Source organism: Oncorhynchus mykiss, chromosome 25, assembly GCF_013265735.2.
Source record: "Oncorhynchus mykiss isolate Arlee chromosome 25, USDA_OmykA_1.1, whole genome shotgun sequence".
NCBI lineage: Eukaryota > Metazoa > Chordata > Actinopteri > Salmoniformes > Salmonidae > Oncorhynchus > Oncorhynchus mykiss.
The window spans coordinates 34,121,012-34,140,024 of record NC_048589.1 but is presented as its reverse complement, the minus strand read 5'-3'; the positions used below and the strand labels follow the sequence as shown (position 1 = coordinate 34,140,024).

At 47.3% G+C, this 19,013-nt stretch overlaps 1 protein-coding gene across 14 annotated transcripts in view; it reads left to right on the top strand.

The window, feature by feature from the left end:
* The window catches only part of gphna (gephyrin a), a 117,370-nt gene that overhangs the window by 95,521 nt on the left and 2,836 nt on the right, over positions 1 to 19,013 (top strand). For 7 of the 14 annotated variants that reach the window (XM_036962399.1, XM_036962406.1, XM_036962402.1 and 4 more), the window contains 10 exons: positions 1,499 to 1,591; positions 1,776 to 1,831; positions 8,611 to 8,730; positions 9,086 to 9,144; positions 13,451 to 13,604; positions 13,863 to 13,984; positions 14,219 to 14,306; positions 16,585 to 16,658; positions 16,790 to 16,854; positions 17,578 to 17,667. In XM_036962399.1, the coding sequence (XP_036818294.1) occupies positions 1,499 to 1,591; positions 1,776 to 1,831; positions 8,611 to 8,730; positions 9,086 to 9,144; positions 13,451 to 13,604; positions 13,863 to 13,984; positions 14,219 to 14,306; positions 16,585 to 16,658; positions 16,790 to 16,854; positions 17,578 to 17,667 (921 nt within the window). The remainder of the gene's footprint in view (positions 1 to 1,498; positions 1,592 to 1,775; positions 1,832 to 8,610; positions 8,731 to 9,085; positions 9,145 to 13,450; positions 13,605 to 13,862; positions 13,985 to 14,218; positions 14,307 to 16,584; positions 16,659 to 16,789; positions 16,855 to 17,577; positions 17,668 to 19,013) is intronic. The other 7 variants (XR_005039491.1, XM_036962404.1, XM_036962405.1 and 4 more) reach the window with 1 other exon arrangement.

The window sequence follows — 19,013 nt, the reverse complement described above, 5'->3', positions numbered from 1 at the left end:
CTCTAATCAGCCTTCAACAGAAGAGAAGCCTGCTCTCTCTCTCTCTCTCTCTCTCTCTTCATTATCTCTTCTCCCACCCACTCTCTCCCTCCCTCACTCTCTCTTTCTCTCTCTCTCTCTTGCTCTCTGTCTCAAACACACACACACATGTTTGTTTTACTATCCTTCTGGGGACCCAATGAATGATTCCCATTCAAAACCTTATACCTTATACCTAACCCTAATTCTAACCCTAACCCTAACCTTATACCTAACCCTAATTCTAACCCTAACCCTAACCCTAACCTTATACCTAACCCTAATTCTAACCCTAACCCTAACCCGTCCTTGTTTTACTATCCTTCTGGTCCCCACAAGGATAGTTAACCCAAAAGCACACACACACTCAGTCACACTCACACTATCTTTCTTTCTCTCTATTCATTGCTCTCTGTTTTCAGCTCTTTCTTTCTCTCTCTTACTGTCTCTCTTTCTGTCTTTCTCTCTCTTACTATCTCTCTCTCTCTCTCTCTCTCTCTCTCTCTCTCTTTCTATTATTCTCTCCCTCTATCTGTCTTTCTATCTCCCTCTTTCTTTCTCTCTCTCTCTCTTTCTTTCTCTCTCTCTCTTTCTTTCTCTCTCTCTCTTACTATCTCTATCTCTCTCTCTCTCGCTTTCTCTCTTTCTATTATTCTCTCCCTCTATCTGTCTTTCTCTCTCCCTCTTTCTTTCTCTCTCCCTCTTTCTTTCTTTCTCTCTCTCTCTCTCTCTTTCTTTCTCTCTCTTTCTTTCTGTCTTTCTTTCTTTCTTTCTTTCAATTATTCTCTCTCTTTCTTTCTCTTTCTCTCTCTTTCTTTCTCTCTCTCTCTCTCTTTCTATCTCCCTCTTTCTTTCTCTCTCTCTCTCTCTCTCTTTCTTTCTGTCTTTCTTTCTTTCAATTATTCTCTCTTTGTCTCTCTCTTTTTTCTCTTTTTCTCTGTTATTCCTGGCTCTGTTTTTTCTTCTTTCCTGTGTTGAGTGATCTCCTCACTCTCTCCCTAGAGGTGCTTGTCTCTGCTTGCCTGTGTGTGTGTGTGTGTGTGTGTGTGTGTGTGGGAGCGTCACCCCTTTCTCTGTCACTCACATATAGCAAAGGTTTCATGTGATTTAGGCCTTTCTGTGTGTCTGGCTTTTGTCCTCTTCACATTCAACAACAGCTACTCAACACTGTCTTGTCCTACCATCATCGGTCTCTGTGCTGTTGTCAACAGATTGTGACAGCATGATTATAACTTCTCTGCCCCATCCTCACTGCACTGCACACACACACACACACACACACACACGCACACGCACACGCACATTAACCAAAACATAGAGGGACTCTGCCTCCCCTGCCGAGGGACACAGCTTATCCCACCAGCATGCATATCACATCTTGTGTACTCCTTAATGTATGTGTGAAATTACAACCTTTTTTCTCCTCTCTGTTTCTCTCTCTCTTTCTCTCCTTTCTTTATCCTATTCTATCCTACTGTAGATGGGATGGGTCGAGTCTTAGCTCAGGACGTCTATGCCAAAGACAACCTGCCTCCGTTCCCTGCATCAGTCAAAGATGGTTACGCCGTGCGAGGTGAGACGCCAGTTTTAGTGGGTGTGGAGTTCTGTAGTTTGAGAGATTACAAACCTTTCATGCTTGTTTTTGTGTGAGTTTGACCCTTGCAGCTTGTTTTCAGATATAGAGGCATTACTGTTCTTTCTCTCACCACCCCTCTCTCTCTCTTTCTATTTCTCATCCCTCTCTCTGTTCCTCTCAGCGGCCGACGGTCCTGGAGATCGCTTCATCATTGGGGAGTCACAGGCAGGACAGCAGGTGAGCTCCTTACAGTTTGAACCCTGATATTTTGGAGTATCCCTCCCTCCCTCCATCCCTCTCTGTGTTTCAGTGTATTCCCATGGGCTATCCTGCCATGTGGAGTTACACAGGTCACTGGCTCACTGTGATTACAAGATAATCCACAGAGACAGACCCCGTCTCTCTCTCTCTACACAGAGACAGACCCCGTCTCTCTCTACCTCTACACAGAGACAGGCCCCGTCTCTCTCTCTACCTCTACACAGAAACAGACCCTGTCTCTCTCTCTACCTCTACACAGAGACAGACCCCGTCTCTCTCTCTCTACCTCTACACAGAGACAGACCCCATCTCTCTCTACCTCTACACAGAGACTGGCCCCGTCTCTCTCTCTACCTCTACACAGAGACAGGCCCCGTCTCTCTCTCTACCTCTACACAGAGACAGGCCCGTCTCTCTCTCTACCTCTACAAAGAAACAGACCCCGTCTCTCTCTCTACCTCTACACAGAGACAGACCCCGTCTCTCTCTCTACCTCTACACAGAGACAGACCCCGTCTCTCTCTCTACCTCTACACAGAGACAGACCCCATCTCTCTCTACCTCTACACAGAGACAGACCCCATCTCTCTCTACCTCTACACAGAGACAGACCCCGTCTCTCTCTACCTCTACACAGAGACAGACCCCATCTCTCTCTACCTCTACACAGAGACAGACCCCATCTCTCTCTCTCTACACAGAGACAGACCCCGTCTCTCTCTACCTCTACACAGAGACAGACCCCATCTCTCTCTACCTCTACACAGAGACAGACCCCATCTCTCTCTCTCTACACAGAGACAGACCCCATCTCTCTCTACCTCTACACAGAGACAGACCCCATCTCTCTCTACCTCTACACAGAGACAGACCCCGTCTCTCTCTACCTCTACACAGAGACAGACCCCATCTCTCTCTACCTCTACACAGAGACAGACCCCATCTCTCTCTACCTCTACACAGAGACAGACCCCATCTCTCTCTACCTCTACACAGAGACAGACCCCGTCTCTCTCTCTACCTCTACACAGAGACAGACCCCGTCTCTCTCTCTACCTCTACACAGAGACAGACCCCGTCTCTCTCTCTACCTCTACACAGAGACAGACCCCATCTCTCTCTACCTCTACACAGAGACAGACCCCATCTCTCTCTACCTCTACACAGAGACAGACCCCATCTCTCTCTACCTCTACACAGAGACAGACCCCGTCTCAATTCAATTCAAGGGGCTTTATTGGCATGGGAAACATGTGTTAACATTGCCAGAGCAAGTGAGGTAGATAATATACAAAAGTGAAATAAACAATAAAAATTAACATTAAACATTACACGTACAGAAGATTCAAAACAATAAAGACATTACAAATGCCATATTATATATATACAGTGTTGTAATAATGTACAAATGGTTAAAGTACACAAGGGAAAATAAATAAGCATAAATATGGGTTGTATTTACAATGGTGTTTGTTCTTCACTGGTTGCCCTTTTCTTGTGGAAACAGGTCACAAATCTTGCTGCTGTGATGGCACACTGTGGACTTTCACCCAGTAGATATGGGAGTTTATAAAAATTGGATTTGTTTTCGAATTCTTTGTGGATCTGTGTAATCTGAGGGAAATGTGTCTCTCTAATATGGTCATACATTGGACAGGAGGTTAGGAAGTGCAGCTCAGTTTCTACCTCATTTTGTGGGCAGTGTGCACATAGCCTGTCTTCTCTTGAGAGCCATGTCTGCCTACGGCGGCCTTTCTCAATAGCAAGGCTATGCTCACTGAGTCTGTACATAGTCAAAGTTTGGGTCAGTCACAGTGGTCAGGTATTCTACCAGTATACTCTCTGTTTAGGGCCAAATAGCATTCTAGTTTGCTCAGTGTTTTTTGTTAATTCTTTCCAATGTGTCAAGTAATTATCTTTTTGTTTTCTCATGATTTGGTTGGGTCTAATTGTGTTGCTGTCCTGCGGCTCTGTGGGGTGTATTTGTGTTTGTGAACAGAGCCCCAGGACCAGCTTGCTTAGGGGACTCTTCTCCAGGTTCATCTCTCTGTAGGTGATGGCTTTGTTATGGACGGTTTGGGAATCGCTTCCTTTTAGGTGGTTGTAGAATTTAACGGCTCTTTTCTGGATTTTGATCATTAGTGGGTATCGGCCTAATTCTGCTCTGCATGCATCATTTGGTGTTCTACGTTGTGCACAGAGGATTTTTTGCAGAATTCTGCATGCAGAGTCTCAATTTGGTGTTTGTCCCATTTTGTGAAGTCTTGGTGAGCGGACCCTAGACCTCACAACCATAAAGAGCAATGGGCTCTATGACTGATTCAAATATTTTTAGCCAGATCCTAATTGGTATGTTGAAATTTCTCTCTCTCTACCTCTGTACAGAGACAGACCCCGTCTCTCTCTCTACCTCTATACAGAGACAGACCCTGTCTCTCTCTCTCTACCTCTACACAGAGACAGACCCTGTCTCTCTCTCTCTACCTCTACACAGAGACAGACCCTGTCTCTCTCTCTCTACCTCTACACAGAGACAGACCCCATCTCTCTCTACCTCTACACAGAGACAGACCCCATCTCTCTCTACCTCTACACAGAGACAGACCCCATCTCTCTCTCTCTACACAGAGACAGACCCTGTCTCTCTCTCTACCTCTACACAGAGACAGACCCCATCTCTCTCTCTATCTCCACACAGACCCTGTCTCTCTCTCTCTCTCTACTCTACACAGACCATGTCTCTCTCTCTCTACTCTACACAGACCCTGTCTCTCTCTCTCTACTCTACACAGACCCTGTATCTCACTCTACTCTACACAGACCCTGTCTCTCTCTCTACTCTACACAGACCCTGTATCTCACTCTACTCTACACAGACCCTGTCTCTCTCTCTACTCTACACAGACCATGTCTCTCTCTCTCTACTCTACACAGACCCTGTCTCTCTCTCTCTACTCTACACAGACCCTGTTTCTCTCTCTCTACTCTACACAGACCCTGTCTCTCTCTCTACTCTACACAGACCCTGTCTCTCTCTCTCTACTCTACACAGACCCTGTCTCTCTCTCTCTCTACTCTACACAGACCCTGTCTCTCTCTCTCTACACTACACAGACCCTGTCTCTCTCTCTCTACACTACACAGACCCTGTCTCTCTCTCTCTCTACTCTACACAGACCTTGTCTCTTTCTCTACACATACCCTGTCTCTCTCTCTACACAGACCCTGTCTCTCTCTCTACACAGACCCTGTCTCTCTCTCTCTACACTACACAGACCCTGTCTCTCTCTCTCTCTACTCTACACATACCCTGTCTCTCTCTCTACACAGACCCTGTCTCTCTCTCTACACAGACCCTGTCTCTCTCTCTACACAGACCCTGTCTCTCTCTCTACACAGATCCTGTCTCTCTCTCTCTACAACACCCCACTCTGCTTTCTGGGTTAAATCCATAATAATACATTTAAATAGTACATTTTAGAATTCTCACACAACCTCCGCTATGGACACACAGCCTCCGCTATGGACACACAGCCTCCGCTATGGACACACACTGCCTCCTCTACGGACACACTGCTTCCACTACTGACACACTGCCTCCGCTATGGACACAGCCTCCGCTATGGACACACAGCCTCCGCTATGGACACACAGCCTCCGCTATGGACACACAGCCTCCGCTATGGACACACAACCTCCACTACGGACACACAGCCTCCGCTATGGACACACAGCCTCCGCTATGGACACACAGCCTCCGCTATGGACACACAGCCTCCACTATGGACACACAGCCTCCGCTATGGACACACAGCCTCCGCTATGGACACACAACCTCCACTATGGACACACAGCCTCCGCTATGGACACACAACCTCCGCTATGGACACACAGCCTCCGCTATGGACACACAGCCTCCACTATGGACACACAGCCTCCGCTATGGACACACAACCTCCGCTATGGACACACAGCCTCCGCTATGGACACACAGCCTCCGCTATGGACACACAGCCTCCGCTATGGACACACAACCTCCGCTATGGACACACAGCCTCCGCTATGGACACACAGCCTCCACTACGGACACACAGCCTCCGCTATGGACACACAACCTCCGCTATGGACACACAGCCTCCGCTATGGACACACAGCCTCCACTACGGACACACAGCCTCCGCTATGGACACACAGCCTCCGCTATGGACACACACTGCCTCCTCTACGGACACACTGCTTCCACTACTGACACGCTGCCTCCACTATGGACACAGCCTCCACTACGGACACACAGCCTCCGCTATGGACACACAGCCTCCGCTATGGACACACAGCCTCCACTACGGACACACAGCCTCCGCTATGGACACAGCCTCCACTACGGACACACAGCCTCCGCTATGGACACACAGCCTCCACTACGGACACACAGCCTCCGCTATGGACACACACTGCCTCCTCTACGGACACACTGCTTCCACTACTGACACACTGCCTCCACTATGGACACACAACCTCCGCTATGGACACACAGCCTCCGCTATGGACACACAGCCTCCACTACGGACACACAGCCTCCGCTATGGACACACACTGCCTCCTCTACGGACACACTGCTTCCACTACTGACACACTGCCTCCACTATGGACACACTGCTTCCACTACGGACACACTGCCTCCACTATGGACACACAGCCTCCGCTATGGACACACAGCCTCCACTACGGACACACAGCCTCCGCTATGGACACAGCCTCCACTACGGACACACAGCCTCCGCTATGGACACAGCCTCCACTACGGACACACAGCCTCCGCTATGGACACAGCCTCCACTACGGACACACAGCCTCCGCTATGGACACACAGCCTCCGCTATGGACACACAGCCTCCGCTATGGACACACAGCCTCCGCTATGGACACAGCCTCCACTACGGACACACAGCCTCCGCTATGGACACACACTGCCTCCTCTACGGACACACTGCTTCCACTACTGACACACAGCCTCCGCTATGGACACACAGCCTCCACTATGGACACACAGCCTCCGCTATGGACACACAGCCTCCGCTATGGACACACAACCTCCACTATGGACACACAGCCTCCGCTATGGACACACAACCTCCGCTATGGACACACAGCCTCCGCTATGGACACACAGCCTCCACTATGGACACACAGCCTCCGCTATGGACACACAACCTCCGCTATGGACACACAGCCTCCGCTATGGACACACAGCCTCCGCTATGGACACACAGCCTCCGCTATGGACACACAACCTCCGCTATGGACACACAGCCTCCGCTATGGACACACAGCCTCCACTACGGACACACAGCCTCCGCTATGGACACACAACCTCCGCTATGGACACACAGCCTCCGCTATGGACACACAGCCTCCACTACGGACACACAGCCTCCGCTATGGACACACAGCCTCCGCTATGGACACACACTGCCTCCTCTACGGACACACTGCTTCCACTACTGACACGCTGCCTCCACTATGGACACAGCCTCCACTACGGACACACAGCCTCCGCTATGGACACACAGCCTCCGCTATGGACACACAGCCTCCACTACGGACACACAGCCTCCGCTATGGACACAGCCTCCACTACGGACACACAGCCTCCGCTATGGACACACAGCCTCCACTACGGACACACAGCCTCCGCTATGGACACACACTGCCTCCTCTACGGACACACTGCTTCCACTACTGACACACTGCCTCCACTATGGACACACAACCTCCGCTATGGACACACAGCCTCCGCTATGGACACACAGCCTCCACTACGGACACACAGCCTCCGCTATGGACACACACTGCCTCCTCTACGGACACACTGCTTCCACTACTGACACACTGCCTCCACTATGGACACACTGCTTCCACTACGGACACACTGCCTCCACTATGGACACACAGCCTCCGCTATGGACACACAGCCTCCACTACGGACACACAGCCTCCGCTATGGACACAGCCTCCACTACGGACACACAGCCTCCGCTATGGACACAGCCTCCACTACGGACACACAGCCTCCGCTATGGACACAGCCTCCACTACGGACACACAGCCTCCGCTATGGACACACAGCCTCCGCTATGGACACACAGCCTCCGCTATGGACACACAGCCTCCGCTATGGACACAGCCTCCACTACGGACACACAGCCTCCGCTATGGACACACACTGCCTCCTCTACGGACACACTGCTTCCACTACTGACACACTGCCTCCTCTACGGACACACTGCTTCCACTACGGACACACAGCCTCCACTATGGACACACACAGCCTCCATTATGGACACACACAGCCTCCACTATGGACACACAGCTTCCACTATGGACACACTGCCTCCGCTATGGACACACACTGCCTCCACTATGGACACACTGCTTCCACTACGGACACACTGCCTCCGCTATGGACACACAGCTTCCGCTACGGACACACTGCCTCCACTATGGACACACAGCCTCCACTATGGACACACAGCCTCCACTATGGACACACAGCTTCCACTATTGATGCTCATGTTCATAAGTATATCTTGTGAAAATTGCATATAGTCGATTTCTGATAATTCAACTTCCCAATTGAAATGTTGATAACACTACTTCATGCCGGTAGTTATGATGCAGTTATAATGCCTTGGAATATGTGTTATAAGCATGTTTAGCACCTTTATAATGTCCAACCTGCATGTGTGTCTCTGTAGCCGACCCACACAGTGATGCCGGGCCAGGTGATGAGGGTGACAACGGGGGCTCCTGTCCCCTGTGGGGCGGATGCTGTAGTGCAGGTGGAGGACACAGAGCTGCTTCGAGAGTCTGACGACGTGAGTCAACACCCGACTTCTCTCCTTCTTTCCTCCTTCTTCCCTCTCTCTCTCTGAAGACGTGAGTCAACTAGCACTCTCCCTCTCCCATCTCCTGTGGCAACTTCCTGACCCCCTCTCAATTTATTTCAATGAACTTTATCCACATGGAACATACTATACAAATAGATTACAATAACATACCATATGTCTCTCGCCTCTCTGTTTCGCAACTTTCCCTCAATCCTTTCTCCTCTGTCTCCAGTATCTCCTCTCCACAAACAGACAGCCTTTCTGTATTGTACATGTAGACCTCCTCATCTGCCACAAACCTCTTCCAAATCTCCTTCATTAACCGCTCTGTTTGTCGTTGCAGGGCACAGAAGAGCTGGAGGTACGGATCTTGGTACAGGCACGCCCTGGACAGGACATCAGGTGAGTGACAATTTTAAAGTTGTACCAGTCAGGACTGGTGGGCTCGATTTCATTTAAATCCAGTTAAATCAGGAAGTAAACTGAAATTCCAGTTTTACCCAACGCTTTTCTGTAACAGAACTCTACCTCTAGTGCTGAGAGATGAACCATTTCCCCAACGCGCCGTTTCTCTAGAGAGAAATCAAATCATTCACAAGAGAAATCAAGTTAAGAACCATGTGGGACGCTGAGCGGAAGGGAGTTCTAGTTTTCATGAAGCAAATATTCAATTTAGTTCAGCGCAGAAACGTGGTGATTTAACTACAATCATCAAATCAAATCAAGTTTTCTTTATACAGCACATTTCAGACACAATGTGCTTCACAGGATTGTTTTTTTGAACAATGAAAATAAAAACTGAAATATTTACTACACAATAAACATGAGGATAAAAAACAGCAACAATAAAGACTGAAAAGCACCCCGAGGTAAAGCAAAGCAAAAAGGTGTTTTAACATCTCTTCTAAATATGTCAACAGTTTCAGTCCCCTCAGGATCTCTTGGAAGGCTACTCCAGAGGCTGGGGGTATAGTAACTAAAGGCTGCCTCTCCATGCCTCTTGGTCTGAGGCTTTGGGAGAGTTAAAAGGCCAGAGGACCTGAGGGACCTACTGGGTACATGACTTAAAGCATGTCTGACATGTATTGGGGTGCACCAACGTGGATTGATTTAAAAACCAATAGAAGAATCTTAAAATGAATTATAAACTCACAGGCAGCCAGTGACCATAATCCATTGTGCCTGTTCTTTCTTTCGCCTGTTCCTTCCAGCTCGGACAGCGATGGGTACACCTTTACGCCTGCTATGTGAAGTTAGATACACATAGACTGCCTGAGAGAGGAATGTACACAGCACAAGGACGAGAGAGAGGGATAGAGACCGTTTGTGAAAGTATAGCATATCTACTTTGAAGTAGTAAAATGATTTTGTCAGACAGCTCTGCAGCATACTTAGGCAGGCTAGTCTTGCTAAATAGGATGACTGAAGACAGTACAGTATGGAGAGAGCAGAGATGATGTTGTCTGGCTGGCTGACTGTTACTGCCTGAGCAGAGATGAGATGATGACTTTAAGGAGTGAAACATAATTAAAGCATAAAGTAATATACACAACTGCAGTGTTTTATTATTTCATAGTCATTTCTACCGAATGTGAACCTTACAAAGACAATGGAATATTTTAAATATTTTGGCAATTGAATGTTAAAAGCTCAAATCATTTTACATGTACATTTGTATCATTTAGCAGACACTCTTAGACAGAACAACTTACAGTTAGTGCATTCATCTGTCGTGGAAATTTCCTCTATTTACCAAATCATGAGAGCAAACCACACACCAGTCAGAATTATGCTTAATCTTCACCTTTAATAATAATTAAGCTTTTGCAATAGCATTTTGACTTTAAACAATTCAGTATCTCTAATGAAAAGTTGAGAGTGCCCCACATAATGGCAAATGGGATCCTTTATAGCAAAGATCCACCCCCCCTAGACGACATGACAAACCACAGGTCTTAGGAACTTACACAAAGAAAAACTTTACTTCAGAGGAGTGTCCCCAAAGAAGACAGAGTTGGCTATACATTATCGTTCAGTTTGGTCTCCTAAACAAAGCTCTTATTTCGTCCTTGGTACAGAATGGTACCAAGACATTACCCCCACCCTATGATATATATCAAATTGTCATTTAGATACAACCAATTCTAAATACAACCAATCCTGGACAAGCTCACGGAGAGGAGAGTAAGGCTATAGGTTAAGAGGAGCAACAAAAGAGGGAGCATAGAATGATTCCAGACACTGCCATCCTCCTCTCCCCGATGGGAAAAGTAGGGAGTGACTGGCACACAGACACAGTGGAGCACACATGATGACACCTTGACCTCTCCCCTCTCTCCGGCCCAAACAACTTAGTCTTGACATAGAACAGATACTGCAACCCCGCCACAGTATTATACAAACATAACATTCTGATGAGAAGTAACTTACAAACATATAATGAATATAAAACATCTTACCTATGTTGCCACCTAATTCTGATTATTCCCCAACACATCTTAAAATAGCAAGGTGGGACAACCACATACAGTTCAATAAATTATTCATATTGCTTGACTTATTCCACATTTTGTTATGTTACAGCCTTTTTTCTCTCGCCCATCTACACACAATACCCTATAATGACAAAGTGAAACATGTTTTTAGAAATGTTAGCAAATTTGTTAAAAATTAAATACATAAATATCTCATTTACATAAGAATTCACACTTCTGAGTCAATACATATCAACCAGATTTAAGTCAAAACTGAAAGGTGAATTCATCTCACAGTGTCTGGTGGAAACCAGACTGAACCAGGTTTTTCTCTAGGATTTTGGTTGTGTTTAGCTCCATTCCGTTTCTTTTGATGCTGAAAAACTCCCCAGTTCTTAACAATTACAAGCATACTGATAACATGATGCAGCCACCAGTATGCTTGAAAATATGGAGAGTGGTACTCAGTAATGTGTTGCATTTTTTTGCCAAACACATTTTTTGCAGTATTACTTTAGTGCCGCCTTGTTTAGTGCCAGGATGCATGTTTTGGAATATTTCTGTATAGTCTTCTTTTCACTCTGTGAATTAGCTTAGTATTGTGGAGCAACTACGATGTTGTTGATCATTCCTCAGTTTTCACAGCCATTAAACTCTGTAACTGTTTAAAAGTCACCATTGGCCCCATTGGCAGTTTCGTTCCTCTCCAGCAACTGAGTTAGGAAGGACGCCTGTGTCTTTGTATTGGCTGGGTGTATTGATACCCCATCCAAAGTGTCATTAATAACTTCACCATAGTCAAAGGGATATTCAATGTCTGCTTTTTTAAATTTTTTACCCATCTACCAATAGGTTCCCTTCTTAGCGAGGCATTGGAAAACCTCCCTGGTATTTGTGGTTGAATCTGTGTTTGAAATTTACTGCTCCACTGAGGGACCTTTCAGATAATTTAATGTGTGGCGAGGTAGTCATTAAAAAATCATGTCAAACACTATTATTGCACACAGAATGAATCCATGCAACTTATTATGTGACTTGTTAAGTACATTTTTACTCCTGAACTTATTTAGGCTAGCCATGAAAAAGTGATTGAATAGTTAATAACTCAAGAATTTTTTTTATTCATCTGTATAAAAATGTATAAAAATAATAAAATAAAGATATTGAAGAACATCATTCCACTTGGACATTATGGGGTATTGTGTGTAGGCCAGTGACCCAAAAATCTAAATGTTATACATTTTAATTCAGGCTGTAACACAACAAAATGTGGAAAATGTCTAGGAACGTAAATCCTTTCTGAAGGCTCTGTATCACAGTCGAAGTAAGTACATTTTTCCTCAATAAAGCAGCAAAGTCCAAGCTAGTAAAAGGGAGAAGGGAGTCAAGTACGAGTCATTTATATATAATCACGGTTCCCAATTCTCCTCTTTTAACAATAAGACTGTTATAATTACTGACTACTCCTTTAACCCTTACTTTCCCCTATTGTCTGTGAACTAACCTGTCATTAGGTTTCACTTCACTTTACTTCACGCTGTCTTCCTTTGTCAGTACTGCTTTTGGTTGGTTCGTAGATACGCTACCATGCTACAGTACTAGTGTAATGTGCGTAGTGTCGCGTTTGCTCCCGCTCTTCCCCCCTGGAGCTTGAGGGCGCCAGGCTGCCCTGTATCACTCACTCCTATCATCTATCACTCACACCTGCCTTCCCTCGTCACGCGCATCAGCGATATTGGACTCACCTGGACTCACTCACTCATTTGTATATTTCCTCCCCTATATTTGTCAGTTCCCTTGCTCTGTTCCCCCCTGCTGCATTGATTGTCTTTTGTTTGTGTTACTCGTTCGCTGACGTTGTTCCTATCTCGTTCCATGTCCGTTCCACATGAAATGTTTGACTCCCCATACCTGCTTCGCCTCTCCAGCGTCATTCCATTTGACACATAGTCTAGATACTGTGATCATTTTTTAACCAAACCGACCTCAAAAAGCACTAATAGCTCAGCACTATGTATTACACAGCCATGTCTACAGTATCTGAGTGCCTGCCACTCACCCAGCTCCCTCTGTTCCTTCCTCCAGGCCTATAGGTCATGATATAAATCTTGAGGTACTACTAGGGTTGCCACACTGGGGGTCACGAGTCATGAAGGCAGTGAAATTCCACGTGACCGTAGTACCAGTACTATCTCTGCCACTCACCCAGCCCCCTCTGTCTCCCCTCCCTCCAGGCCTATTGGTCATGATATAAAGCGTGGGGAATGTGTCCTGTCCAAGGGTACCCACATGGGCCCTTCTGAGATTGGCCTGCTGGCCACCGTAGGAGTCACTGAGGTGGAGGTGCAGAAGTTCCCAGTGGTGGCTGTCATGTCAACTGGCAATGAGGTGAACACACAAACACACATATCCATGCACACACATTTTGCCATCGTTCATGGTATCTTTAATACCTGGGATTACAGTGGTAGGTAGCCTAGAGGTTAGAGAGGTGGGTAAGACATCAACCGATTGCCGGTTTGAATCCCAGGTTCTGACAGGAAAATATTGCAGGATGTGAGATGGTTTCCTGTAGAATATGAACAATAAAGTAACCTTCTGTGTGTGTGTGTGTGTGTGTGTGCGTGCGTGTGTGCGCACATGTAGCTGTTGAACCCAGAGGATGACCTGCACCCAGGGAAGATCAGGGACAGTAACAGATCTACACTGCTGGCCACCATTCAGGAACATGGCTACCCTACCATCAACTTGGGCATCGTCGGAGACAAGTCAGTCAACAACATTCAATCATAAGCCTCAGTAACAATGGCTTCATCTACCCTCCTAGAAAATATTGTGCTGGTTTCCTGGACACACATTAATCCTAGTCCTGGACTAAAAAGCATGCTCAATGGTGAATCTGAAAGCACAAGGCTAAAGTCTGTGTCTGGAATGCTATAGATTCATGTATGATCAGAAAGATGGGAGGGTATGAACTGTGACCTGTGACCTTTCTCCTACAGCCCAGACGACCTCCTTAATGCACTGAACGAGGGGATCAGCCGTGCTGATGTCATCATCACCTCAGGAGGTGTGTCCATGGGAGAGAAGGTAAGATTATATAAAAAGTTTAAACAGTGACCTCATAAAAATACATCTAAATAAGCGTCACTGCAGACCCTGGTTTGATCCCGGGCTGTATCACAAATGGCCGTGATCGGGAATCCCATAGGGCGGCGCACAATTGGTCCAGTGTTGTCCGGGGTTATGGGAGGCTGGGGTAGGCAGTCATGGTAAATTCTTCTTGGTTCTTAACTGACTTACCTAGTTAAATAAAGGTTAAATATCAAATGAGTGGTGAGGCAGTGTGCTTATTTAGATGTATTTTTATGAGGTCACTGTGTTTGTGAGAGCAAATGACATGGCTAGGGAGTAGTGTTCTGATCCTGCTGTTCTCATCCTGCTGTTCTGATCTAGCTGTTACTCCTGCTGTTCTGTTCCAGCTGTTACTCCTGCTGTTCTGTTCCAGCTGTTACTCCTGCTGTTCTGTTCCAGCTGTTACTCCTGCTGTTCTGTTCCAGCTGTTACTCCTGCTGTTCTGTTCCAGCTGTTACTCCTGCTGTTCTGTTCCAGCTGTTACTCCTGCTGTTCTGTTCCAGCTGTTACTCCTGCTGTTCTGTTCCAGCTGTTACTCCTGCTGTTCTGTTCCAGCTGTTACTCCTGCTGTTCTGTTCCAGCTGTTACTCCTGCTGTTCTGTTCCAGCTGTTACTCCTGCTGTTACTCCTGCTGTTACTCCTGCTGTTACTCCTGCTGTTACTGCTGCTGTTACTCCTGCTGTTCTGTTCCAGCTGTTACTCCTGCTGTTCTGTTCCAGCTGTTACTCCTGCTGTTACTCCTGCTGTTACTCCTGCTGTTCTCATCCTGCTGTTCTCATCCTGCTGTTCTGATCCAGCTGTTACTCCTGCTTTTCTCATCCAGCTGTTACTCCTGCTGTTCTCATCCTGCTGTTACTCCTGCTGTTACTCCTGCTGTTCTGATCCTGCTGTTACTCCTGCTGTTCTGTTCCAGCTGTTACTCCTGCTGTTCTCATCCAGCTGTTACTCCTGCTGTTCTCATCCTACTGTTACTCCTGCTGTTACTCCTGCTGTTCTCATCCTGCTGTTCTTATCCTGCTGTTACTCCTGCTGTTCTCAACCTGCTGTTACTCCTGCTGTTACTCCTGCTGTTCTCACCCTGCTGGTACTCCTGCTGTTCTCACCCTGCTGGTACTCCTGCTGTTCTGATCCAGCTGTTACTCCTGCTGTTCTCACCCTGCTGTTACTCCTGCTGTTCTCACCCTGCTGTTACTCCTGCTGTTCTCACCCTGCTGTTACTCCTGCTGTTCTCACCCTGCTGTTACTCCTGCTATTCTCACCCTGATGGTTTGGCTGACCTTTTGTATGTTTACTGCTTATCTGAATTCTCTACTTCTCTCTCTGGGTTTTCTGCTCCAATTACTTCTGTTATTGGATCACACATGTACACCTCACCATCTGTCAGACATAGAAACGTGTACACCTCACCGTCTGTCAGACATAGTAACGTGTACACCTCACCCTCTGTCAGACATAGAAACGTGTACACCTCACCATCTGTCAGACATAGAAACGTGTACACCTCACCATCTGTCAGACATAGTAACGTGTACACCTCACCCTCTGTCAGACATAGAAACGTGTACACCTCACCATCTGTCAGACATAGAAACGTGTACACCTCACCGTCTGTCAGACATAGTAACGTGTACACCTCACCCTCTGTCAGACATAGAAACGTGTACACCTCACCATCTGTCAGACATAGAAACGTGTACACCTCACCGTCTGTCAGACATAGAAATGTGTACACCTCACCGTCTGTCAGACATAGTAACGTGTACACCTCACCCTCTGTCAGACATAGAAACGTGTACACCTCACCGTCTGTCAGACATAGAAACGTGTACACCTCACCATCTGTCAGACATAGAAACGTGTACACCTCACCGTCTGTCAGACATAGAAACGTGTACACCTCACCATCTGTCAGACATAGAAACGTGTACACCTCACCATCTGTCAGACATGGAAACGTGTACACCACACCATCTGTCAGACATGGAAACGTGTACACCACACCATCTGTCAGACATGGAAACGTGTACACCACACCATCTGTCAGACATGGAAACGTGTACACCACACCATCTGTCAGATATGGAAACGTGTACACCACACCATCTGTCAGACATGGAAACGTGTACACCACACCATCTGTCAGACATGGAAACGTGTCAGTAGAGATAATCAAAGTCTCCGTTTAAACAATAATATTACACAATAATATACAATATATATTTTTGTGTTTCAGGACTATCTGAAGCAGGTGCTTGACATTGACCTCCACGCCCAGATCCATTTTGGACGCGTCTTTATGAAGCCAGGGTAAGACATTATTTTTTTATTTTATAGTTTAGAGGTATATGCCTTGTTAATTCATCAAGTGAGGATGGTTTAGGAGAGATAGTGAATCACGGAAGGTCTTAGTTGGTTCATCTTCTGTTTTCTTCTCTTAGTCTCCCCACCACGTTCGCCACTGTGGACATTGACGGGGCACGGAAACTGATATTTGCCCTACCAGGTATGTGTTTATGAGCTGTGCAAGTCGTATGTACTGTGTGTACAGTATCTGTTGTCTGTGTGTAGACCCGTAAATGATGTTGTTGAGTCTCAGGACTGGCAGGGGATCGCCGGCCTTGACTGCTCTGAGTCCAAAACGCCACCATTTAACAACCAAATATACGTTTCCCTGAGAGAAACCTGTTGTATTAATCCAGCAGCATGCCCTCAGACAGAGGTAATGTTTCTCTTTAATTACACCCCCCTTTCAGTTCCTACAGCATCCTGGAACAAAACAGCCTTCCTTCCACGGTAGCAGTTTTTTCCCCGATTGATCATTTACATTTTGTATTAGAGTTGTTTGTATTATAAATCTGTTTGTGTGAGGGAATGTTTTATACCAGCCCTCCAAAACCGTGTTCCTAGAGTTTACCGAAGACCCACCCAGCTCTAAACATCAAGCCTCAGCCAGCCCCCTTATCCACACCAAACCTGAAATTGGACCCCTATTTGACCCACCCAACCAGCCCTGCTGACAACAACCTCTTGTCCCTCTACTTTCCTAGCCCCCCCCCCCCCCCCCCCCCCCCCCCCCCCCCCCCTGCACCTTGACCTCTCCATTGCCCCCAGCAGGCCCCCTTGCCTCCCCCAGCCCCCCTGCCTTGCCTCTGCCCGTCCTACGTATGTTCGGAGGGCTAGTCTGTGGCTGTGGTGACTGCCACTCTTTTTATATTCCCCCTTTAAGGTAATTTCACCTTCAGAGATACAGGCGCCATTTTCATCGACCATGTCCCCGACAGTGAGGCAAGCAGGGTGCCTGTGCCACCGCGCGGAAGTAGGTGCTACCACCGTGGTTGACCGTACCGTTCAGTGTGCTCACTGCTCTCTACCGGAAAGCAAGCTTACTTCAAATGAGCTCAGAAAACAGAATTTAAACTGAAAAATGGGAAATATTTTTTTTGCTTTAAGTGCTAAACTGAAACTTGGCCCAACCTCAAATGATATGAGCTTAAAATGATCTCAAAATGCAAACTTGAGGCCAAATGAACTTTTTATCTCCCAAACTCAGTTTGGGCATGTTTGGGGGCATTTTTGTTCGTTTTTTTTAGTAGTGATTAAGCAAAAAAAAAAGCACCTTTTAGTAAACCCAAACTTGAATCTTAACAAAAAATGTTCACATAAAATATAGAGTTTTTATTTTCTTATGTGATTTTCTGTTCGGTTTTCTGAGAGAGAAATATTGTTTTGTTTCTGTGGCGTTGCTGTTGGTTCTGTCGCGCCTCGTTCTGTTTCTCAGTGTCGTCCCGAGCCCCTGCGGGTATCTATCCCATCATTCCATGCTGTTGCTTGTTGTTGTGATTTGAGAGCGCTACTCACCCTTCCCCTGCTGTTTCATTTCATTTGACCTTTTTTTGACACCTCCCATCACTGCTGCTGGTTGGTGTAAAGACTTTTGCCACTCTCCCCAAAGAGCGCTCACTCACTTCTCCCACGCTCACCCACTTCTCCCACTCCCCTAAAGAGCGCTCACCCACTTCTCCCACTCTCCCCAAAGAGCGCTCACCCACTTCTCCCACTCCCCTAAAGAGCGCTCACCCACTTCTCCCACTCCCCTAAAGAGCGCTCACCCACTTCTCCCACTCTCCCCAAAGAGCGCTCACCCACTTCTCCCACTCCCCTAAAGAGCGCTCACCCACTTCTCCCACTCCCCTAAAGAGCGCTCACCCACTTCTCCCACTCCCCTAAAGAGTGCTCACCCACTCCTCCCACTCCCCTAAAGAGCGCTTACCCACTTCTCCCACTCCCCTAAAGAGCGCTCACCCAGTTCTCCCACTCCCCTAAAGAGCGCTCACCCACTTCTCCCACTCCCCTAAAGAGCGCTCACCCACTTCTCCCACTCCCCTAAAGAGCGCTCACCCACTTCTCCCACTCCCCTAAAGAGCGCTCACCCACTTCTCCCACTCCCCTAAAGAGTGCTCACCCACTTCTCCCACTCTCCCCAAAGAGCGCTCACCCACTTCTCCCACTCTCCCCAAAGAGCGCTCACCCACTTCTCCCACTCCCCTAAAGAGTGCACCCCTCCAGTCCCTCTTCTGTGCAACCTTAAAAAGTCAGAAGCGTACCTGTCTCAACTGTCTGCCTCCTCATCCCCCCGGCCCAGCCCGGCCCCCAGCCCAAGTC